We start from the raw sequence: 25,714 nt of genomic DNA on the forward strand, positions 1-25,714 counted from the left end.
CTCTCTCTTTCTCTCTCTTCTTTCTCTCTTGAGCACACTTTTGCTTCCATATGTCGTCTATCATATGATTCTATCATATCATTATCTTTCGCATTCACGCATTCTTGTCTTTTTTTGGCACAAAGTCATCCGGCACTAAGTAGCTTAGCGGTGACCAATAGTGGATGCCTTCTTCACCGTGGCCACAGTATCGGTATGAAGAAAAACATCGATAGGATGTGCGACAAGCTGCTACTTCCGTAGAAACCGCCGACGCCACTGCTGGCACCGGAACTTTGAGCAGCCTCAGCCAAACCTAAAAAAAATCACACCTTTTCACTGAGAAAAAAAACATTCAAAATCGATAGCGGAATAGCGATTGCGCTACTAGGAATCAATTTGGTTCTAAGAAGGAACAGTTAGAAAGTTACTTTTTTTAATTTACCTTATATGTTTATTATTGAAATTGAGTACAAAATGTAATACAAAATTGAAGCAAATGATAAAATATAATATAAAAAATAAAATATCCGAACTAATTATACTCAATTTCTGTAATAAAAAGTAACTTATAAGGTAACTTTCCCTGGGAACAACAATAATTTAATAGGATTGATAGATACTTGTGAGTAGTAGATCTACTGTACATACTTACCACCGATAATAGATACGTGATCCTTCGCTCGAGATCCTCTTTCAAAGCCAATTTTAATCTCTGTGAAAATGGACATTATTTGAATTTGAAAATCTCGAAGTACATAAAAAGCGTATAACATAATTGGCAGGCGTATAACTCACCATACAATCTCAAAGTTCCGTCTGCTTTTCCTAGGCTATTCGTTGAAACGCATTTGTAACTACCGACATCTCTATCCGTAAATTTTTTGATTAAGAGCCACATCAGAACCGTGTATCCCGTACGTTCCTCCCGCACGTTGTATTTCGGTCTATAAATCATATAAATGTTACGTTAGTTTCAGAATGTTCATTTCAAGAATGAAAAAGAAAATGCTAGATAAGAAATAGAAGAAAAATAGAAGAAAAGGAACGTAATAGAAATATTATATTGTGATGGTTGTGATAATTTAAATGTAACATTAAACCAATCGCTAAATGGTATTATTTATTTTATTTCGAAAATAAAATTTGATTAATAAATCCATTTATATTGTTGCAACAATGTTGAAACGTCTATCTTCTATATCAGTTTATACCAGTTTCAGCGAATCGCGAGAGTTGGATGTAGTGACTTTTTAGTACAACGATCGTTTAATAACACAATTCTCAGTTAACAAATTTTCAATTAGATTTATTAGTCAAATTTAATTTCCAAATTCAGAAAACAAATGGATGCCATTTAGCGATTACATATTATAATTAAATTATCACAATTATCTCCTATGTAATATTTTTAGAAAGAAACATTGCTAAACACATTTGTTAGTAAGCTTTAATCAGCCTTGCTGAAATTTTATATATAGGTAATTCGACACCTTAATTGGAAATCATTTCGAGATTTGCAAAATTAGTACATGGATCATCAAAGTTTTGGGCATATCCTAGATATCGTGTGACATGTCCAGAGGCATCGCCGTCATCACATATTTGTTTAATATATTTTATATCTGAATTTCTCTAACATGACGGCACAGATTGTGTTCAAGTACTTAACCGAACTGTATCAAATACATTTTAGATATTAATTTAATATATTTGATACATCTGTTATAATACTACCATCATTGCAAGGAGATATAGTGTGTGTGTGTGTGTGTGAGACAAAAAAGTTCAATGAATGTTACAAGAAAACAAATTTCATTTAATTAATATACAAATGACCTTTATTGTCCCACAAGGCAATCCCCTCTAGAGACACTTCAACGTTCGTTTTGCTTGTGAAAACTTTGTAAAAGTAGAGAGAAACTTGAGAGTGGACATCCCGGCCTTTTCCGTGTACCAATCCTTGTAATGTCCACGAGTTAGACAAGGACGAACGATCAAATCAATTTTGATTACTTATCCTTGTTTAATCCACTAGCGTGGAAAAAAATCATAAAAAAGTGGACATTACTTTATAAGGTTTGGTAGACAAAACACCTCGGGATAATCACCCTCATGTTTTTTTTTTTTTTTTTTATAAAAATCATCTTTGGATATTGTTTTAAAACGAAACGCAAGAGATTCGAGTTCGACTCCCGACCGAGGTAATATTTTTTGCGATAAATTTATTTAAAGTTTTTTAGCACATTAATATGTTTCTAATAAGATGCTTAATTGAGCATCAAATCATTAAATTACTTGTCAATTTAATTTGTGATATTATCTACTACTTTAATCAGATTGTGTTTCAAGAAAATATATAATTTCGGCTCGCGGTTTAAAAGACTACATTATACATGTAGTATATAAATTCACACAGAAATATTTCAGCACTTAAGATCTAGCGTGACCGTTTAGGAGTCTTATTTCCGAATTAAAATGTAAAGGTTGTGCCTATGAAATTTTTTAATCTTTTTTGGATGCCCTACAATTCTAGCTACATCTTACTATTCATCTGGAATCTAATTTTACATAAGAAATTAGGCATAGTTCTTTTATAGTTATCTCATACGACACAGAACATTCCAGCGATATTGCAATAATTTTGCAATATCCAGCAATACAGTAGAATATTCTATTCTATATGAGTATTTTATATTATATCTCGAGCTATATTATCGAGAGTACGATTATTCGTTTAAGAAAGTAACGAATATAACAAGAACTCACCCTTCCAATAACATTTCGTCTTCCGTGCCTCGTTGATTCTTTACCCAATAATTGATCGTGTTCGGAAACGCTTCGACGTAGCACTCGAGCTGCACGTCTGTACCCAGAGGAGCGCCCAATAACTGGTTGGGTGCTTTTACGACGGGTGCGACTATGGAAATAAAATGAGTTTAGAAAACGAGAGTAGAAGCTTTTCACAAATGTACGTACGAGGGAAGTCTCAAAGATAGAGCTCGTTTTAAGAAGGAAATGAAAATTTGATTCTCTCTTCTCTTAATGTGCACGTCGAAATCAAACTTTTTCTTACAAAAATTTTCTTTCTACTATTCCATCGCGTAATTGAAGCTTGGACATGAATCTTCGCGGTGCAAAGTAATTTTTGAAACTATAATATTATATCCAGGACAAGTATTCAAACCTATTTTAAAAATTGTGTGGAGAATCAAATAAGGAGCTCTATTTTTTTTAAATTATAATACTGTATGTTCGTGAAACAAATCAAATTTTCATTTTCTCCTTTCTATAAGGAAGTTTGTCTCATTTTCGAAGCTTCCTTGACTGTTTCCTTTTCGAATCGTGATTATGCGCGACTTGGCTATATGAAAAATACATATTAGCGAATTACTTTCCATAAGCGTAATCTATGAATCGAATCGGATCGGAACGGATTGGAACGGATCGTGCGAGCGAACGGAGCTTACAATTCACAGCGAGCGTCACCCGTTTGCTAACCGCTGGCGGCACGTCGTTGCTGGCGATGCAGAGATACGCCCCCATTTGCCGCCTCTCAACACGATAGAAATGCAGCAGTGAACCGTTGTAGTGGTCGTGCTTCTCGAAAGTGCTACCACCTGTGTACATGAGAGGAACATTTTACCATGCCATGAAAAAAACGATCGATCGCAATCCCGTTCCCTTTCTTCCGTTTGCTTCAAACAACGAGTTCGAAACAACAAAGCGCAGAACAACAGAACTCTATTATGTCGGATTACGATTACTCCATGTCCGATTAAGGAGCAACGCGAAGCGAACGGAAAGTTTGCTCAACACGCGAAACGTGTCAGTATCAGATACAGGTTTGACTGGCGGACTGAGAGAACGAAAACGAAAAGACATACGCTTAAATTATAGAGACCACCGATGGTAAATATAAGCTCCCCCCGTAAAAAAAGCATCTCTGTCGACGTAGAAAAAGTAAACGTAATAAAATAAATCCTCGGAAAATAGTGCGACTACACGATCGCGCTACGAATTCAAGGATACCAGATCGTACAAACAAGATATGCAAGACAGTTACGTCGACCAGTTTTGGTAACTCGGGAGACTCGATTCGTGAATGCGAGCGTGTGCGGCAATTTACACGACATTACTTCCCTCTCTCTCTCTCTCTCTCTCGATTTCTATATACATACACGCATACAAACCGAGATACTATTCAAGGAACTCTCGGTTGTGGCTTTGCTCTCACGTTCCACCCGCCTTCGAGGTCAGTTCCCAAAGAGGAACTTGTTTCAACGAGCTTACTCGTTACATCCTTGCTCGTATACTACATTCTTATACTCAATCTCTACGTATCCGCGAAGAATACTGGTTCAAAAAGTTTCTAGCTCTCTTGATTCACCACAAACTTGCTCTTATTCTAGTCACTTTCTCTCTGTCCCCAACTTAATCCTCGGGATCACGATCGCCGTCTTCACGGAGAAATATCGACAAGTATCTTGGATTTTTCTTAACAAGATCGTATCTAATTCTTCATTAATAATGACTACTAAACGTTTGAGTTACGTATCGGATGAAAAAAGAAAATTCATATTTTACTGCAATAATTTTATACGTTCGCACACGGGTCAATTTCTATGAATAAAAAAAGGAAATCTTCATGTAAAAAAGAATAGTTTTACGATTTTAACCTCTGGCATGAGAAAATCGATAATGAAACGGCAATAACGGTAAATGCAATCGGGGAAGGATTCGTTCCCATCCCCGTAGACTTCGATAATAGTTCGCACTTTAACGCGACCAAGCAACTACGAGGTAACTAAGATATTAGTAGCACTTAATTATCCTATCAATATTGAGTTATGCTGGCGCCGTACAGCATCTATTATTCGAGAATTTCGCATTCATCTCTACTATTTGAAGCATGCATATTCTTGCCCTTGATTGGTAGTAGAATGAGAAAAAAAAGATAGAAGTTTTAATTTTTCTTTATTTGTCTGTATCGTTATTTTTAGCATTAACTTCATGAAAATATCTTTATTTGATCATACTAATCAGAATTCTAATTATCACATGACTGTATTTCTGACTATCTTGATCAGAATATTTAATGTTTAATAGATTTAACTCTAAGTATCTAATTTATAACTTTCTAGAGTTGAATATATTAGATTTTCAATTTATACAAACGCATTTTTTCGCGTCTTTTTTAAGAAAAAACAGTTAATTATTTGTGTATAGGTGTGTGTGTGTTAGTATTTCTTTAATGCAGCTACAAGATATTCGCGACGATAATTTTGAGGCATCTTGTATTTTACTTGATAACAGTTGACCTGCTACAGAATAGAAGAAGAATAAAGATTTTTAACAATGTCTTACCTGCCGTGGAAGCCCTTATGATGATGGGTTCTCCATCCTCCCTCCGCCAGGATACTCTCGGAGGTGGATGTCCTGTCGCGCGACAGCTCAGGGTCGCATTGTCACCCTCTGCCACTGCCAGATCAGCGCTAGTGTCACCACCATAAACAATATCGGGCGGTACTATGGGGGACAAATAGTTCATATCAATATTAAATTGGTAACGGCCACCTATATTTCCTCTCTAACCCGCGCGAATACTTTATAAAAGTTATCATGGATAACCGGCACTTCACTGAACCGTCTTTAAAATAACAAGCATTCTCGAGGTACATTTATACGGTAAGGTCAAGATAGGAAGCCTGGGGAGGGAATAGATAGTCCGCTTAAGTAATATGTTTGAGACACGGGAGAGATGGAAGAGTAATTTTATCAGGAAGATCTTTTGTTGTTATACCGTGGCGTATACTGTTTTTTGTTTTTTTACTTGTCCGTTCGAGCAAATTCAAAGGTTTTACATATGCGATGTTCCTTGTCTTGTTCCTCGTGTATCGATTTGCGTGCTCCTTAAATAGACATTTAAGTAGGTAACGCTAATGTTATGCATTACTTTTTCGAGGAATTTACAATATCGTCTTTGATGTTTAGGAAATCTAATTAAAATTGATACCTTCTGAGAAAAAGTATATGCAAAGCACGACAAGAAATGTAAAGGAATACAATTCGTTAACAAAGTAATTATCGTTAGAATTAATATTCTAAAGAATTTTTAAACTACACAAAGAGTCTGCGTGTACATATTAAATTCTTGGCTTTTAAATTCGCAATTATATTCTGTGTAATGTGCGTTATTAAATTAGTTCAGTACTGTAGAAAAATATCGTTTAAATATAGGTATACGTCAAATATAAATATCAAGCGACTCGGCAGCGTCGCGACACCAAGTGCATAAAAATATGCACCGATAAAATAATGCAAAAATACATATGAAACGAGCCACTTGACCACTTGACGCGTGAACGTTCATTGCGTGTATGTTCATGCCGCTGCCAAATTTGCGACACTACCACTAGGTTTATCCAGAGTTTTGACATCAACAAACTTTTAATTAAAATTACTCAGGAATTAAAACTGAAATAAAAAATCCAACAACACTTTTATTATATGTATAATGCCAACGCGCGATCTTTCTATTGCAACTAATTTGAATAAAATTGATGCAGTAAATCCCGAGATATCCAGCCGTAAAAAGTATCATTTCAGATTTTCAGATTTTTTCGGACACACGGATAAACCCATACATAAAGCGTTTTGTCAGTTAAGCTGCTTTCGCACAATATGCCCTCATATAATATTATATTAAATTAGCAAATTTGAACGAAAATGAACATTAATGTGCATACATGTGTAATAATTATATGTACACGAGCAGACAACAGAGAGAGGAGGGAGGGGGAGAGGAAGGAGGAAGAGGAGCGAGAGAGGGAGAGAGATGTTATGGGAGAATGAGAGTGTAAGAGAGAGAAAGTGAGAGCAAGGAGAGAACAAGAAAAGACAAGAGAAATGATGGCAAGAGAGGGCAGGAGAAGATGAGAGAGCAAGAGAGAGGAAAAGAGAGAGAGAGCGAGAAGGGTGGAAGGAAGGGAAGCCAATAAGATTTATTTTTCTATTTCTATTATTATTAACTTAGTGTTTAATAAATATAAATTATTATCTCTTATTTTTATTAAGATTCAAATTTTATGTTACGAGTATTACATTTTCAAAAATTTATGAAAATTCTAGTGAAATCCCTGAAAAATTAACGAAATTCCGAAAAAAATTTTTTAAAAGAAAAAACCAATTGCATCATAAAAAAGATATCGAATATTACATTCTTCTTAATCAACTACGGATACGAAATAAATGCAATTAGCTAAGTATTTCATCACCCAAGACACATAGGATAGACTGAAAGTGACTAAAATGATCAATTGGAATGTAGCGAAGAAAAAACTTGGCGTGACAGGGTCACGTTAAAATGTAATATTCTAGAATAGTTTTTCTTTTTTCAAAAAGGTTTTTTTAGGGATCCAATTCTAAGAAGTTAAATTTTATATTATTAACATGTCCTATTAAAAAATATATAGGCGACAAATCGCAGCATTAATAGAAAAAGTGACACAAATAAAAAGTTAACATTCTTGAGATAATGAAAAGAACAATGAGAAGAAATAATTATAAAAAAAATATCCTATTTTATTTATACCTATTTTATTTATAGAAATACGTCTCGTACACAGCACAGATTATTCCAGCAGCATTACAATAACTTTACAAACATTGCAGCAATATTGCTATAAGTTTCTGTGCTATATGATGTCTTGATTCAAATTGTGACATCATTCTTTGCAAGAAATAAAATGTTTAAATCAAGACTGTTTTAACCTTAAATTTACCTAAAATTTAAAAATATAACATTTTTCTTCTTCTTTTTCTTTTTCTTCTTATTCTTAGTTTAGGACACAAGCCCTGTATCATTTTTCTTCTTATATTAATAAATTGTTTTTGAAGTAGGACATCAAAGTGTCACAACTCTTTTATAAGAGATAAAATTTACACTACACTAAAAGTTGCACTGTTGTCTAATTTTGAAAACTTATAGCATAGCATTTTAAAGAACACATTATAATGGAAAGTATGACATAGACAGAAAGTGAAGTTATACGTATTCATTACTCTAATTAAAATGTTGTTTCAATTCAGAACTTCAAACATGCACTACTGAAAAGTTGTTAATCTTAAGATGTGTCACTTTTCTGTTAATGCAATGTAGCAAAATAATAATAAGCAATCAAAGTTTAATTAGTTGTAATCACGATGTCGTAGCATTGTTTTCAACATCTAAATCCATGTGCTAAAATAAAGACAGTCGTCTATAGTTAAAACTATATGTGCTTGGCACCACAGCTAAAGATAATGTGGAAAGTTTGCGAATATCACACGAATTTAAATTCAGAGCTGTATTTAGGGATTTTCAACTACAGGTCAAAGTGCATCATACACAAGATTTCCTTGCTCCCGGATCAGAACGTATATGCGACACGGATACACGACAAGGGATAAGATATAATACTTACCATGTATGTCAAGACAGCCGAGTTCGGATATCATCGGGCTAGTGTTGATCTGGCACATGTAACAATCCCTGTCGGTCTCCTTCAGTTGGCGAATGTGTAGACGCCACGTACCGTCGACGATTTCCTCCGTAGCTTGGCTACTTCCGGTTACTCCCGATGCACCGCCGGATGCACTGGCGGACCCAGAGCTTGCCCCGCTCTCATAGGTGACCGTGATACGTGCATTATGCGTCACGATCCTAGTGTGAATCGAGAGAATAGTCTGGTCTGAGGTGCGCAGCCAGCCAACCTGAAAAGCCCCGCAACGCAATGCAGTGCTAAGTAATTGTCATTTCGTCAAATGACACACCGAATGTGATTGATGATATTCCTTTAAGGAATATTATCACCCTCTATTGGGATGACATTCTCTTTCTCAGCAATCAAAAATATATGGAAAAGAAACTACGAGCAGTAATCGCGCAGAAAACTAGTTACAAAGTAATTATATGAAAGTATAAATTGAATCAAGTATGATAGCGCGATGCGATAAATAAACTTGTGAAGTAAGAAAAGAGAAAAAGGAGTACGTAAAACAAAAATGAAACGATGACAATTAACTTTATCTTGAACATTGAAAATAATGTTTATATACTTATTTGAGGTTTAAAAGATATACGATGGAGGAGAGATTTGTATATGCTGACGGCATAATAAATTTTAATTTAATTAACAATAGCAGAAATAATGGATGGAACGTATTATAATATAGTACGACGTAATGGCGAACACAAGATGATTTAAGGTGGTTCTTTAGTAAAGTACCGGAAAGGAGTGCCTCACCCAGAATTCACCTAAAATTACAAATATCTGCATAATTTGGATAAAATATTTAAACTACGTGTATATTAATGAAATAGTATGAAACATACAATAGTAAATCAAGAGTTGCATCTTCACCAAACGAAAACAAGACGACGTTGTGTTCACTCTTCCGGACTAAATTTGTATGCAAGTTTGTGCGTGTAAATATGTCTTTCCGAAATGGTTATTGACGTATTACTTTCTCGTGATCATTAAAATTGTAATTTCTTGAGCTATTATAATCTCGTTTTTGAGAAAAGTCTGTGGTAAGATTTGTGTGCAATTAGTCAAAGAAGCGTCTCCGAGCTTTATCTGTCACTAAGTTTTTTATACGTGAAAAATTACATTTTCAACATTTTTTCTCTCTTATTTCATCGTTAATCTACCGTAGAATTTTGCACATGTCGTTTCTCTCCTATCTCTCTCTCTCTTTCTCGGTACTTCGATTATATTTTATATAAAAAAATTAGATATTTCTATAACTCGATTTACTGAAGAAACACCTTAAACAATTTAAGGAAGATTCGCAGATTTATGAATGGTTATAGAAATAAATGTATGTATTTATAAGTGCAGACCGGATTTCCGGTATGAATATAAATCGATAATCCAGACAAAAACGAATTGAAATATAAAAGAAAATAATATTGTATGAGCGATTCTTAAAGGCAACTGATATAGAGATTGTATGAGATGGTGTAAAATGATTATACCATACGGCATAACGTAGTAAGTTTGCGAATAGCACGAAATTTGGTGGTAAATACTAGTCTTAACTTAGACTTAGCATGGAGACCATTCGGCTTATCTTAATTCAGTCCCGTCCGCCTGGAATAACCGTTTCCTCTTAAATAGTACATTCTATTATAAAGAATGTTTTACGGGTGAAATTCATCATCTGATGACATTCGCTCTATTAAATATACACAGTAAAAAATACATATTTTGTATTTGTGTTAAAACCCTGTCGTTATTAAAATTTGTTTATTAAATTATTTATTATACTTGAATGTATTTTAATATAACACTCCGCGATTGCGTTATTTCTTGTTAAATTGATGTTCAGCATTTCTTATAGTGTTAAAATAATACAGTTTATGAGTGCAATTAGTTGAACAATTAGTATAAAAATAATGTATTTTGAAACGTAAATTTTAAAATAAGAGTGAATAAAATGTATTAATTTAACACATGCATTTATTATATACGTTAATTTACTTAAACCGTGTTAATTTAATATATCACTCATTTGGTATAATACATATTTCAAAAATTGTTATTCTTTAATTGCTTGGAGAAGAAGCACGGAGTTTAAAGTAAAAAGAAAAGAATAGTATACTTTAAAAGAACATTATACTTTTATCTTCTGCAATTAATCGTTACACCAAAATTGCATTTAAAAAAAAATTAATATTATAAAATTTTTTCATTATGTAAAACATTGAAATTCGTTTCCTAAAACTTCTTTTTTGAATTGTCATGGTTGCAGTAAATGAGCGATAATATAAACGTTAATGTTACTGAAGAAATAAGCTTTCACATACTTTACTTACAAATTGTGTCAGTGTATATATTTTTTATATAGTTTCGAAAAAAATTGGAAAAAAGATTTGTACATAATATATATTTATGTTACTTTTTATCATATTTATTTTATTATATTATATAGGCGTAGACAGAAAACAGGGAGCTTCCACAAATCTCAAAGAAAAGAACATTTAAAAAATATTTAAAAAATAATTAAAACATTTAGAAAAATAATGAAAACTGCTTAAACAGATTATGTTTAATGAATATTCACAATTATTATAAATTAATTTTGAAAACAAAAACGAATTGGAGAGTGTGTTGCAGATAGATTTTCTGAGACTCCAAGGCGGCTAGTGTTAAAGTTTCTGCAGTTCGAAGAATCAATTTATAATTTTAAGAGAAAGATAAAGTAAATTATTAAATTAAATATATTATATATGCGACTTATTTGCTAATGATTAATTAAAAATAATAATATAAAACATAAAACAAGTTCAATAGTCGATACCATTCGACTAAGAGGTTTAAAATTTTCAACTCTAATTTGCCTCCCTTCTCTCTAAACAAAATCCTAGTTACTTTTATACAGCTTATGTTAAATTAACATTAAATTTAATAGATTATTTGGAATATGTAAAATGTGTTAAATTTAATAACATTATTAGTATCTTATTTCCTTTTTATTCTGAAATATATATATATATATTCTTTTAGTATAAATTTATTACTAAATGTAGTCTGATGTTATCTAAGAACGATGTTATCTAAATGACCTCAATGGATTAGCAGATTACGATGGGAGAAAGAGCGATTCTGTAGCCTCACTAAGCAAGAGAAAAACGATTCTTTTGTTGCTTTGTCTTTCTCGTAACAGGCTTCGAGATGTCTTTTGCCAGCGAAGTCAATTTGACTCGATCTAACCACGATTTGTTTTACTCCTCCTGTGCGTGTTGGCTTTATTTTATATTACTTCTGATGGCAAAAAGCGAGACGATATGAAGATTAAGCGCACGTTGGTGGAACAAAAAGGGGAGTTACTTTTATGGCAAATTTTTCACTCGCGGCAATTCAATTTCGTCGCGTAGCACGTCCTCAGCGAATGCTACGTGACCTTACGTTTACGATATCAGGACGGTCGACATTTGTTACGTTACATTCTATCATCGTTGCTTGCTCCGTTTTCGCACATTCTCCCACTCCCGTCGCGACAAATCCAGACAGTTACGTCAAAAGCCGACCCGTTTAGCGGTTTTTTTTTTTTTTTAATTCAAGTTCTCGCGTCGCGTCGCGTCGCTTCGATGGGATCCATCCGTAAACCACGAGACTGGAATTTTCAGTGCAATGCGAGCAGCCACGGAAGAGTCAAATGATCATAAAAACTGCTCTTCAGTATTCTAAACGCGACTGGTCGACGCGTTTGAAATCCCATTATGGAATAAGTACCATTGACGTGCCACCAAATGTGTGCGAATTTAATCTGTATTCCACATTTGTGTGTTTACGTTCACCACTCCCCCGGCATCATTACCTTGTATTTGCGAATGCTTATGTTGCGAACGCTGCAAGAGAAGACGACCTCGCGGCCAATCGCGGCGGTCTGATTCCCAACTGGTGCTACGAAAATCGGGCCCGTGGCGCTGTTTGTCGAATCTGAAACATTTATTTTCACCGATTTATAATCTCCTGTGATTTTAACGAGGGAAAACTAGATTATTTTGCCGTAAGATCTCATTAATTTTGAGTAACGTTTCATTCAAGTGGGATTGCTATTTCCGCAAGTATTTCTATTTCATATATAATTATATATATATATATATACTCACTCACCGGTGGGGGAAGAGATTAATGGAAAAATATTGGAGAGTGGAAATTTTATCGTTACTCTATTCATTACGGGCGACAGTGAAATCTCCTTTGAAAATATTTCGACGGGCCGTGCCACCGAGGGCACGAATAATGTGTAAGTGCATATCCTAAAGTTTCTTAAGCACTATCGCATGGAGGGTAGCTAATTATCGTTGCTTATTCACGCCTGTGTTGTTGGTGGATTACAACATACCCTAAATAGATAATGTCAAGTGGTCCGAAGTTGCGACGGAAACTTGGCGACCGAAGCACGAGAACGAACTTCAGAAGCGGGCTTCGTACGTGAAAATTTTTGTTTTGCGGGTATACAGTGCGCGCGCGGTTCGATATCTCTTTATTTTACAACGCTGACTACGTGATGTGGCACGAACACTCGATAAATCCCAAGCATTCGCGCGTCTTGTATATACACACGCGTGCAAGAGAGAAATAGATATCTATCTTTTAACAAAAGTATTATATTACAATCGTACTATATCATATCTCCTGACGCGCCACGTCACGCCTTAACGCGCGGAATATATAGCGATATATGACTTGGAATTGAAGAAAAAGAAAAGGCTGAAAAAAAGACAAATGCTACACGAATTTAAGCCGTCGCGAACAATCGTTCTTATTGCGCCCGCCCGTTTTATCAATGGACTATTCTGCGCTATTGTGTTTCCTCTTTTTTTTGTTCCGTTCCTCTCTCTCTTTCTCTCTCTCCTTTTTTATCTCCTTCTGTTTCTCCGCATTCGCACCGCGGCTTCCACTCCACTCACCAACAGACACTATATCCGACATAGGCAATATCCAAATTGCCTCCACGGATTTAACGTTTCTGAGGTGGCACCACGGGACAAATCGCCAGGGAAATGAAACGAGCTGCCAGATTAGACAGTAGCTGCAGCATCCCTGTCGTCGTAAAAAGAGTGAAAAGAAAGACGGCTGCACCAGTTATACCGGTGTGGAAACTCACACTCTTTTGTACCGAGTGAACGACCCAAATTCTCGAAAGGACATGGAAGGATAGATGAGCCAAGAGAATGTAGGAAAAGAGGGGAAAAAACTTTGAATTTTTTTGTCGTTCGCGTTATCTTAAAATATCTTTGCGTGTTCTATAACACAGCAACGCGATTCAATTTTGGCTATCGTAGTAGAAAATGGCGTTTTCGCGATAGTATAGCAATATATTTTACACCGGAAATATATTTTTCTATGAACAAAAGTATATTGAATGAGAATTCGAGAAAAATATTATAACGGAACATACAGAGAGCGGCGCAATACGCGTACGTGAACCGAAGAGGAGTAAAGGAGAATATTACAGGAGGAAGGTAAAAACACGTAAAGTAATAAATATCGAGATAAAAGTAAATTAATATGAAAATAATATAAATAAGAATTTAAAAATAATTTATTACCATAGGAATTTTGAGAGAAACAGGACGTTTCGTTTTACTTACCTATTGTTAGTCTTTTTTCAAATCAATAATATTAATAAACATACATATAATAATTATACTGTTAAGGGAATATAAAATATATATATGTATAAAAAGAAGTGAATATATTAAAAACAAACATACGAAAGAGTTACATCAAATTTCGCATATTTTCAATCTTAAAATATAAAGTAAATTAAAATTAGTTAACTTGGTGAACTACTGTTACTCAATATTTAACAAACACAGTCGAGAGACTTTAATGATGGCCTGTAACCGTCGGCAGACTTATGTTTCAGTTTTGTTTCTTCAAGTGGATATACCACCCCCGCGGCGAATTTTAAAATTAAAGAATTACCTTACCCCGTCCGTATTCGAGGCAATCAGCGGCTAGACGTTCTTTGAATTTTTATTACGCCTAAACTTTGTGACTTCGCAATACGCGATTGTGTCGCAGAACATATAGAGCTTCTAGATATAGGGAGTGAACTTTCGATAGCCCCCCCCCCCCCCCCCTTTACGCATTTCGCGAAATTCACCTGCGGAAATGAAACACCGTTTATCATACGTCTATCTCGTTAACAGCGTTAACTTTTGATAGCTCTGCGTCCGCGAGGCGAGAGTACGGTGACTGTCGAATAATAACAGACTCATCCTCGCTACATCACCACTCTTTTCACTAGCGCCGATAAGCGAGAGAGAAAATAATCAATCATCCTCGACATTTTACGATTCTCCGGCGTTCTCCTTTTCCTCCCTCTCTTCACTACTTTTAGTTTCCCTTCTTACATCATTTCTTACCTCGAGTATCTCAAAATGGAGTCAAGGCAGGGAATCAATACGGTCGTCGCGTAACGCAATCATTTTCTCCCCTCAAACGAACGCCAACGGAAAAGTCGGTGAAAATCAAATTCCGAGCACGGCACGTAGTATCTCGATAAATACATATTGATACGAGAAGATTACGAAGGGAATACGAGTCTGAACGAGATTTTTGACACGTTCTCTTTCTATACGCGATAGTTTTTTGTATACAGCGAAAGGAAATCGTCCTTCGGAGATCTCTTGTTTCTTATTACGATCGATTTGTTCGCTTCGCGGTCATATACATATATTCTTTCGGAAATCATGAGCTTATAAATTTGGAATGCATCGTGTTCGATTCGAGGAACACAATGCATATGAAAATACAAATGCTGTCTTATGATGATCGAGAGTGGAAATAGTCCAAAGGAATTAGGAATCCAAAAATATAACAAATCAGCGGAAAAATGAACAGCTGCTAAATTACATGGACCTCTATTTCGTCATTCTAAACAATGTCTCAAAAGTCCCTGCTTAAAATTTTATACAGAATTAAAAATAAACGAAGCAATTTTTCGCAAATATCTCAAAACCTATAGTTTCTACGGCAAAAAGAATTATTATGATATTTGTAGTTTAGAAAATTCTCTACCAAAAAGGTCTTATGAGTTTTTTTCGTAGAAATAACCGTGTTCGTGTACTACAACTTCAAAGTTTGAAGAGTAATGCTCCTGAGTGAGAGATAATGCATTCCTTTCCATATCACCTCAAAGGTAAAATACTAGGCGCATTTGTTTTAAATGTGATCAAAGCTGTATTACACGGAAACGATTGTTCTATGAAAAAACTCAGAACTTTTTTTGTATATAATTTTCTAATCTACAAATATTGTATCATAATAATTATCCAGAAATCTTAAAGAAGTCAATGAAATAATGGCATCACTGTTATATTGATTTTTGAGTAGAAATCATAAATTTTAATAGTTTAATATATTGTTTTTAATTACTGAAATTGATTTATTGTTATATGGAATATATGTTAGACGTAAGGATATAATACATCATTAGACACATATTTTGAAATGTTGTCGGACAATACATGATTTTGCACTCATGGAGTCCTCACGTCTGTGTATCCCAATCGATTTAATGGATATTATTAAACGCATATTTATTTGGAAATTATAAGATCATCGCTTCACACACAACCAATTTTATATATACATATAATAAGACCATCGAAAACATTTTTGTTAACACTAAGGATGATTTTAGATTGAAACTTACGTTCCATTATAATATTGTATGTAATTTTATTTTTTGACGTTTTATGAATTGTTTGTATATACAGGGTGAAGCATTTAAAATAGGTCACTTGAATAACACGCTTCATTTTAACAATAGAAAGAAGTGTTAAACAAAAGTTGCTTGATTTCGAGAAGCGAAAATTATTGATATCATATAATGTAACATCAATAATTTTTTGTAGGTGGAGAGAATAAATAAAGGTCAAATCTGTTTTTTAAATGGAATATGTTTTTTCATTTACATTCTAATAGAGTGTTTTAAGACGAATACAGTGACTTATAATTGTAGGTATTTCAAGATTTTACAAAGTCTGTAGTTATAAAGGAAAATGAATTGTTTCAAGACTCTCTCCGAATATTTCACTAATTTACTTATTAGTGTACATACTATTACAACAAATGTTCAAACTGTTGACCCTGAGCGCCAATGCATTTGTAAAGCGTGTCGATAAAGATAACACTGAGAAATGAATTTTATACGGATCAATCGCAACGCAAGCTCTTCTTATACTCTCGTTCATGTCTTTTCTAGTTATTGACATTTCACTGCACACTTGTTGTTTTAACTTTTTCCACAAATAAAAATTCATAGGTGTTAAATCTAGAGAACGTGCGGACCATCTGTTATTTCCGACCGACCAATCCAACGAACTCAAAATGTTTAGCAATTGAATAATAATCCATGTAGAATAAACAGGATATCCACATCTTGCCACCATATTTATTGTCATATGGTCTGTGGAAGATCTTATAATATTGGCAATATTTCTGTTATTTTCGACTATTTAATATCGACTATTTATCTCATCGATAAAATGGAGACCAATTATTTTATTATTAAAAATTCCAGACGTTTATGGACCAACGTCTCTGCCTCTCCACTTCTCTCAGCGGATTTTCTATTGATCAACAGTGCATTTTGCGAAGATTTACATGTCCATCGTTTATAAATGTAATTTTGTCAATAAATAAGATTTTAGTGAAAAATATATTATCCTCTTGTAGTCTTCGTAGTGCCCGTTCACAGAATTGTACACGATTTTGAAAATTATTACCATTATTGTAATTCTTGATAAAGTGAGACATGGAAGGGATGAAATTTGTTGGAATGGAGTATTCGTAAAATTTCGTTGACTAATATACCACTTTCAAGGTGTCTTATACTGATATATGGATTTAATGTCACAGCGGCTAAAATATTCGTTGAATTTCCATCGTCAGTTGTGATTTCTTGATTCGTTTTCTGTTTTTCTTGAAATTTCATTTCATTAAAAAAAAAAACAGATTTGATCTTTACGTTTTTATCCTCTATGTCTCTACCTTCAAAAAAATTATAGACATCACATTATGTGCCCCTTGAAATCAAGCAACTTTTGTTTGGATTTTTCTAATTTCTTTTTATAGTTAAAAAGAAGCGAGTTATTTAGGTGGCTTGTTTTAGATATTTTATACTGTGTAATATCCAATATTCTTAAATAAGCTCTCTCATCTTTAAGATTTTTGAATCGTTACTCTTTTTTTAAGCCATTTGTACATTTTGATTTTAATTCATAATAATTACTTTTTCTGTAGAACCAACAGATTTTAAGATATTTCGCAAAAAATTGCTTTCCTTTACCTTTGACTCTCCTGTCAAATTTTAACAGAAGCTACATCGATGAGGACTTTCGAGACATTGTCTGGAATGACAAAAAAAAGGGTTCATGTAAAAAATCTAGTAAGCTACTAATATCTTTCCACAGAAAAATTCTAATTACTTTGGACTAAATATTATTAGAAAACTTTCTCAATGCATTTCAATATGTGTCAATTAATTAAGTTGTATTGAAAGCTTATTGCGCTAAAAAGAATGAGTTATTTTTATATAGATTTTGGACCTTTTGCATTTAATAACAATATTTGTTTAAAATAAAAGTTTTGTTAAAGGGTCAAAATATTTTATAAATATAATCCTCTAAGTTCATGAAATGTCGTTCCAAGATATACTCTTTAACACATTTTGATATAAAATATAAAATATCTCGTAAATTATTCATGTGTTTTAGTAACTGTACACTTTTATGCACAAAGAAAAATAAGAAAGATGAATCAATTAATTGGTGTAAAGAAAACATTTTATTTGTTGGTTATTTTCTCAGGCAATTTGCTGATCCTCATAACAGATCTTTTTTTTTAGTAACGGATCAGATATATTGAGTGATTTATCATCCACTCCTTCTCTCTAGTGATTAGTATAGAATTTATTACTAGATGGAAGAAGCTCAAATGGGCATCTTTTGTCACGTGTATTTAAAATATGAATGACAATAATTAAAAAGTTAAAAAGTAAAAAGGGATTATAAATAAAACAGAATATACCGTTTATACTATAAATAACTGCTAAAAAAAGTATGAGATGATTTAACTTGTAACGTATTACAGAAGTTATTATTAAACGTCTCACAATGATCTTCGAACTAATGAAGGACGCAAGAACTATAAATCTCTCACGCGTATTCGATATATGTATAAGTATATATGTGTACGTTCATGTTCAAGTACGCGTATAAACTTCTCATGAAACTTCAGACATCTCAGGAATATTCCAATCTCCGAGTACACCGAACAGGTAGACGGCTCTAAATATGAAATTCTCTTAAGCGAGACTGGCACGCGAGGGGATCCTCCTTTAGCTGAATGTATAGGAATGTAACAATATATACAAATATATATGTATATACATACATATGTACTAAATTTTTACTTTCGCTCTTATATATATATGTATATAAAATACAGCCGGATAAAATCTACATGAAAAAATGAATAGAAAGAAACGTATATATAAATTATATCAATTCTTATTGAATTGCGCTAGAATAGTATATAAATCATTTTATACAAAGTTACGTTTTTAAGAAAAATGAATTAGGAAATAGGGAACACACAATAAAATTCTTTCTTCAATTCTAATTCTCGACAACATTGTAGGGTAAATCAATAAACACGATTCAACAGCAAATAAAAAAAAAATATTTTATTTAGGAATAAGAGTTAATATTGGCATTCTGTAAATAACATAGTAATTGACAATTTCGATGATTTATTTATCTTCGACATCGGATGTTGAATTTTATATTTGATGGCCGCGCTCTTGTCGTACGTTAACTCGCATCACAATGTAATGAAAAATTACTCAAGTTTTAAAAATGATTGAAAATATTAATTCTCCAATTTTTAGAATAAATTTCTTAAAAAAATGAAAGAGGTTGATACAAAAACTGGTTAGTTCCACTTTCATGACAAAATGACTTTTCAAATGGATTTAATGTACCAAACATTTATCATAATGTACCAAATCTTTTGATATAACAAATGACAACACTTTCGGACAAAGTGATCATTGTTGTATCACAATTTTTGTAAATATTTCATATCATATTCATGGGAAAACAATTTTTTGTTAATAAAAACTGTAGTAAATTAAAAAAAAATAGAACCAATTGGTTTATATACTGATCCCCCCCTTCAATTGTATTTTACATTTTTAACATTTTATATGAAGTCATGTCATGTAAGTTACTAATAAAATAATATACATTGTATATAAGGCACTAAATTGCATAAATTAATAAGTGCGTGTATGTACATTTGTAGATATAAAAATCAGAGTACCAGTATTATTAAATAAAAAAGATAGAAGAACGAGAAAAACAACAAAAGGGACTAGGATAAAAGATCCAATTACTGACACTGTCCCAAATACTGGAATTTGATTCTAACCCTTTATAGTCACACTTCAAATAAGTCACACGATGGTTACTCTGGGTTAAAATGAACCAAACCATTTTTGAAGTGTTATCAAATCAATAGTATTAGTTCCATTGACTTCAAAAAATTACAGTGTACAATTTTATCTTTTAAAAAAAATGGAAGAATAATGTTATAGTAAAAAATTTAATTTTAACACTAAACAAAACGTCGTAAACGTATCAACATTTCGGAAAAAGAATTTTTTTACTTAAAAAAATTATAACTTTTTAAATTTAAGTAAAATTAAATACAATTACTTGTAATTGTATTTAATTTTACTTAAATTTACTACATAATTTATATATTCAAAGAAGCATTTGGGACACTATGTCAGTATTAGGTCTTTTATCCTATTTTATTCTCTGTACTGCGATTGTTTCATCTTTTGTATCTTCTGTAATGCATTGTTAATGAAGCGTATTAATGTTAATGTATTCAATTGTACACCTGAATAGAAGGTAAGTCACTTCGCAAATTATCTGAATATGATCAATTCCGTGATGTGCAACTACAGCTGGCGAGAGTATTCGTGAGGGATGATACTAACAATTGATAAGCATACTGCTAATTCCTGAACAACCTGATATATCGATGTACACGATGATATAACGATATATAAGCGGATTGGAGCGCGCGCGAGAACAGTTCGATAGAACTTGGATGGGATTTCCGATTATTATGCCAATTCCCGAGTAACTCACTCTTCGGCAACTCCGTTCAGAGATTAGATCGTCTCTCGAAAGATATTATCTCCGGTTTCTTGCTAATAAAAGATACCGTTTTATGGGAAATTATTACGTGAAAAAATTCGCTCCTCGATATTTTCTAGATGAAGCTAACACGGTAAACAATTTCACGTCAAGCAATTTTTATTACATCGGAATCTCTGTCGTTTTCATAAATCTAACCGTGATTTTATTGCAGACGATGACGAGTAAAGCAACTTTATTTACTATCTGATTTGAGATACGCTTCCGGCATGAAAAAACAAATATGCATCATATTTTAACGAAATCTGCGGCTCGGTAGGAAAATTCAAAGCTAATCGCGCGCATCCCATAACGATCACGGCCTCTATCAGAAGTTTAATAACGCTCGCATTTAGAAGGGCGCACCAGTTCGATATCGTGTACTACATATATGGCATTATATGTACACGCGTTGAATAGCCTGACTGCGTTCGCAACAGGTTCTCTCCTCGATGTTCCAATAAGTTTCTCTTGATTTTCGTAGGACAAGCGAACTCGCCATAAAACCGTCACAAAGTGTAACAATTAAATCTTCTATAAGCAATAGTTTGAACACACATCCATTTACAGTTTGATGTAGAGTAATCTCCAAGTATCGGTTGAGCACATAATCATTTTGTACGTAAAGAAATAAGAATTTTGTTTTCAAGAAAATTTATTTGGAAAAATCGGACGCGAGGATAACGTCTTTTGTTACACCTTGGATAATTCCAAATTGCTTTGCGACACAAGTCATCCGATTAGAAGGCAATTATCAGATGTTTGAAAATTCTAGCCTTCTCTCTCTTTCTCTCTCTCTCATTTGGTCCTATATTTAAAAAATAGACAATAATTAAAATGTTTAAATGAATTCTTTGTAAAAAAAAGTTTATTTTAAAATGCCAAGATTTTTAGAGAATATAATATGATGTAAGAATAAAAATAATAAATAAAATTAATAAATCGGAGTAAATAAAATTAAATGAAATATTTCATTATATTTTTTGTATACTCATATATTATATCTATATCGACTTTTTATTCTTTTTAAATATTATATTATTTTAACAGAATTGCAAATTTATAATATTATGACAGCATCGTTTATATATACATATTAAATATATGCGAGCTTAACTCAGGAATGGTCTAATTTTTTTATTGTATATAAACGATCATCTGACCTTTACATCCCAAGAATAACTATTTTATTATTAATTTCATATTATATCTATATTTATTGATCGTTTTTTAATTTATTACAATGGTATTAGAAAGATTTACGTACATATGTAAATTTAATCAATATCTTCTAAAACACATAAGAACAAATTTAGCAAAATAGATATGGATTCTTAATTAGTAAAGAAAACTACTGTAATCTTTATTTTTTCGCTGCTGGGGTATAAAAATTATCTCATATAGGTAATTATTTCTAAGTCAAGATAAAAAAATAGCATTAAATTTGTAATCTTTATATTTTATTTTATTTAAAATAGGTTTTATATAGAAAAAGACATTCTTACATTTTCAGTCTATTTTTTCATGCAAAATATCAATTCAACCATGTTCTCCAAAATTTCTCTGCGTGGTAACTAAATGTTCTGGAAAAGTGAATATTTTTCTCTGTTTGCGACAAGTATGGAATCTATCAATTCTCTGAAAACAACAAATGTTTATCTTAAAATTCACTGACCATGTGTCAGAGAACGCTTTGGAAAAAAACTCGTGAAAGTGACTCGGGAGAGGTGAAACGCGATGCGAAACATTGAAAACTGAAACTAAAGGATTTTGTTGGATATATCTGAAAGGAGTTTCGGGATTGTTTTTTCCTTCAGGGAGAAAGAGAGGGAGGAAGGGAGACAGAGAAAGAGAGAGAGAGAGAGAATATTATTGATAAAAAGGTATGTTTTAGAATTTATTCAATTACAAATTGAATAAATTCTTGGTTTAATTAAAAAAACAAATAACAGTGTTTGTGACTCGCATATCTTCGATACTATTTATTATTTTCTGATAAAGATTAGAAATCCGGATTTAATTCGCGACCTGTATTCTCCGTTTGATGGATTTCCCATCAGTTGTGATTATTAGCAATTAATTTTCAATCATTCGCGAGAGACTCCGATTATGCGACGTATTAACCTTTGAATTATCGACATTGTCAGATTTGATCGAATGAATTAGCAACGTGTTAAGTCAATTCTACATACATATTGTTTTAATAAATTATCTTTAATATAAGTGAACGAAAAAGGCCATATTCAGTTAAAGCGGATCATGGTGCTTAATTTTTTAAAATGAAAATTTTACAATTTTCACTTCAAGCAAATTAATTATTTCTCGGACTTGAAACACTGTTTTAAACTGAATCTAAAGTACGTGATATAACAAATTAAATAGACAAGTAATTTAATAACACTGAAGCTAATGATAATTTTTAAAACACTGTAGAGAATTTATTGCGAAAAATATTATATTATTCCAGACATGACTTGAACCTTCCTTATATTCCGTAACGGCAAGGCAGGGCATTATTTGAAATACTTTTATTTGGAAAACAGTATTTGTAATACAATTCTATTCTATATTTTATATTTCAACAGAGATCATATGAAAGTATTTTACATTTTATATTTCAGTGTAGCATATAAAAATATTTTGTATTTTATATTTCAAATACTAAGATTAACAATTAGTCTTATTATTTGTATTACAAAATACAAAATGAATAATTTAAGAATCTAATTACAGACCGTACATGTGAGAACACAATCAATAAGAATTAGGAGTTAAAAGCTTATAACGGTCGAAGCTGGATCTTTGTTGCTTAAATAATTCAATGATAAAATGTATATGGGGCATTCCACGTCAAATCGGCCACTCAAAAACTTTTGGATTTTTGATTTGGCTGAAATTTTGATATATTATAGTACCCATCGCAAGAAGCTACCATAATTTTTTTCAAATTTTTTTATCAACATAGTCATGAGATATGAATTTTTTTCAAAATTCGCAATTTTCAAATGTCTATAACTTTGCGAAAATAATCCAAACAAAACGTTTTTTTTTTTAAATTGTGTGTTATTTTCTCTAGTTTTCAATAAAAAATATCAAGAAAAGTTTCAAAATTGTTTTTTAATTTTTTTTGTAATTTAATGTAAAAAATTATTAATTTTTTAAACAAACAAGGAAAACAAAAATACAAAAATTTTTGAGTGGCCGATTTGGCGTGGAATGCCCCATAATACTATACATATATATGTATATATTGTATACCATATTTTTAGTATTATCGAACTACGTACCGAAATTTAATATTGTTTTATATTGGCAATTAGACAGTATATGTTAGAAGAACGTCTTTTTTCAGACGACATATAAATAAAGTATAAACAATATTCTTTTTAACGTAACAAGGAAATGATAATTTTTTAAGGGGATCTTAAAGTTATTACCGGTTAAATACATATAATTATTTTCTAACAATTACTTTTTTTCTTTTATAGATTCGAAAATTCTTTTTCGGATTAAAGTATACGCATTAATAATATTTTTGAGATGGAGTTTAAGTCGAGAACGACCAAAAATTTTGAAATTGATATCTTTTTCACCATTTTTTAGTCTTCTTATGTGGCGCTCCACGTCGTGACAACATTTGCTTCACATGAAAGCTGTGCAATCTGTACTTATGAAATAGTAGTCTACAGACTAGTAATTTGCATAAAGAAACAGCGTGGACTTCTTAAAATTGGACTTAGATGTCTAATTAAAACGTTATTGTTATACGAAAATTTGTATACTCGTATATGTGTGGCATGCGTGAGTGAGATATTGATGTGTCAACACACGCAAATCATCTGTGTATGAATACTATTTATGATATCATGTAACTCATTGTGTAAGAAGACAAGGTGAAACGTTGCACATAATAGCGACAGCATCCTGGAAACGACAAATCAAATTTGAGTTCAAATGTACTTTTCTATAATAGCAGCAGCCAATAAAAATTAGGTCTAAATTCACTCTCCTACTGTGCATCCGCGGAAACATTTCATCTTATTTTATTACACCATGATAAGACTAATTGTCTTTAAGATCCCCTTAATACAATTTAATTCTAAAAGACAATCTGTCTTTACGAATATGCGATGACGGAACGTTGGCTAAACGCCGACCTTGTTTTCTCTGTCTCCGCAAGACTGCTACAGCTATATGTACAAACGTCGATATGCAATCTGCTCGCTAACGACGTCGACGTGTATCGAGACCGGTACGTAATTAATCTTCGAACGCGGCTCGGGCGGGGAGGAATCAAAGGATAGCGAACCCCGCTTGTATTGCGAAACTTGTTTATTGAATTGCTACGTCGCGCTGTGGTTAAATGCGAGGGGATGTTTAAACTCGCGGAAGTGAATTAAGAGTATCGAGTAACCCGCGAAAGTTTCCGAGTTTCAAGAAATTAGCAAAGTTTGAGGCGCTGGTACGATATGCGCACGAAACAGAACGTTCCGCGAGAGGTTAGGTTGGCGTAACGACGGACCGGGCGGTTCAACGCCTCGGAGAAATAAGTCCGACCCTTCGGCCAAATAAAATTCCTCTATTACTACGCCGCTGTGTTAGTACATGGGCGCTCTGCTGCGCCGAGCGCCGTGCCGAAACTGCCCAACTTAGGTAAACGTAATATTTTTCACGGCGGATATCGAGCGGCGTTTCGCGTTTGCCGAGCATACGTATATCTTGGCGCCAAGTTCCGGGCCATTTTGACCCGATCGCGGCTGCGCGTGTGAGCGAAAAACGGCGAAGCGAAGGAAAAACGAATTTGAAATCCGATTCCCCAGCGACACCGCGTGTATATACGTACATATTATTTCATGCCGGTGTCATTCATGCTGGAAATTCGCTTTGAAAAACGCTTGCTATTCAACAATCTGACGGAAGAGGAAGGAGAGGGGCTGGAAAAGTGGACAAATT

At 33.0% G+C, this 25,714-nt stretch overlaps 1 protein-coding gene across 1 annotated transcript in view; it reads right to left on the bottom strand.

Annotated features, from left to right (window-relative positions):
* Positions 1–6: 6 nt before the first annotated feature.
* Positions 7–25,714, bottom strand: part of LOC108777386 (Dpr-interacting protein gamma) — a 46,848-nt gene continuing 21,140 nt past the window's right edge. The window contains exons 2-9 of the mRNA XM_018544255.1: positions 12,346–12,467; positions 8,445–8,733; positions 5,347–5,508; positions 3,450–3,599; positions 2,749–2,899; positions 778–926; positions 635–694; positions 7–295 (exon numbers count right to left, since the gene is read on the bottom strand). Of these exons, the coding sequence (XP_018399757.1) occupies positions 174–295; positions 635–694; positions 778–926; positions 2,749–2,899; positions 3,450–3,599; positions 5,347–5,508; positions 8,445–8,733; positions 12,346–12,467 (1,205 nt within the window). The 3' untranslated portion in view covers positions 7–173. The remainder of the gene's footprint in view (positions 296–634; positions 695–777; positions 927–2,748; positions 2,900–3,449; positions 3,600–5,346; positions 5,509–8,444; positions 8,734–12,345; positions 12,468–25,714) is intronic.

Source organism: Cyphomyrmex costatus, unplaced genomic scaffold (genome assembly GCF_001594065.2).
Source record: "Cyphomyrmex costatus isolate MS0001 unplaced genomic scaffold, Ccosl1.0 scaffold43, whole genome shotgun sequence".
In the NCBI taxonomy this organism is placed as follows: domain Eukaryota; kingdom Metazoa; phylum Arthropoda; class Insecta; order Hymenoptera; family Formicidae; genus Cyphomyrmex; species Cyphomyrmex costatus.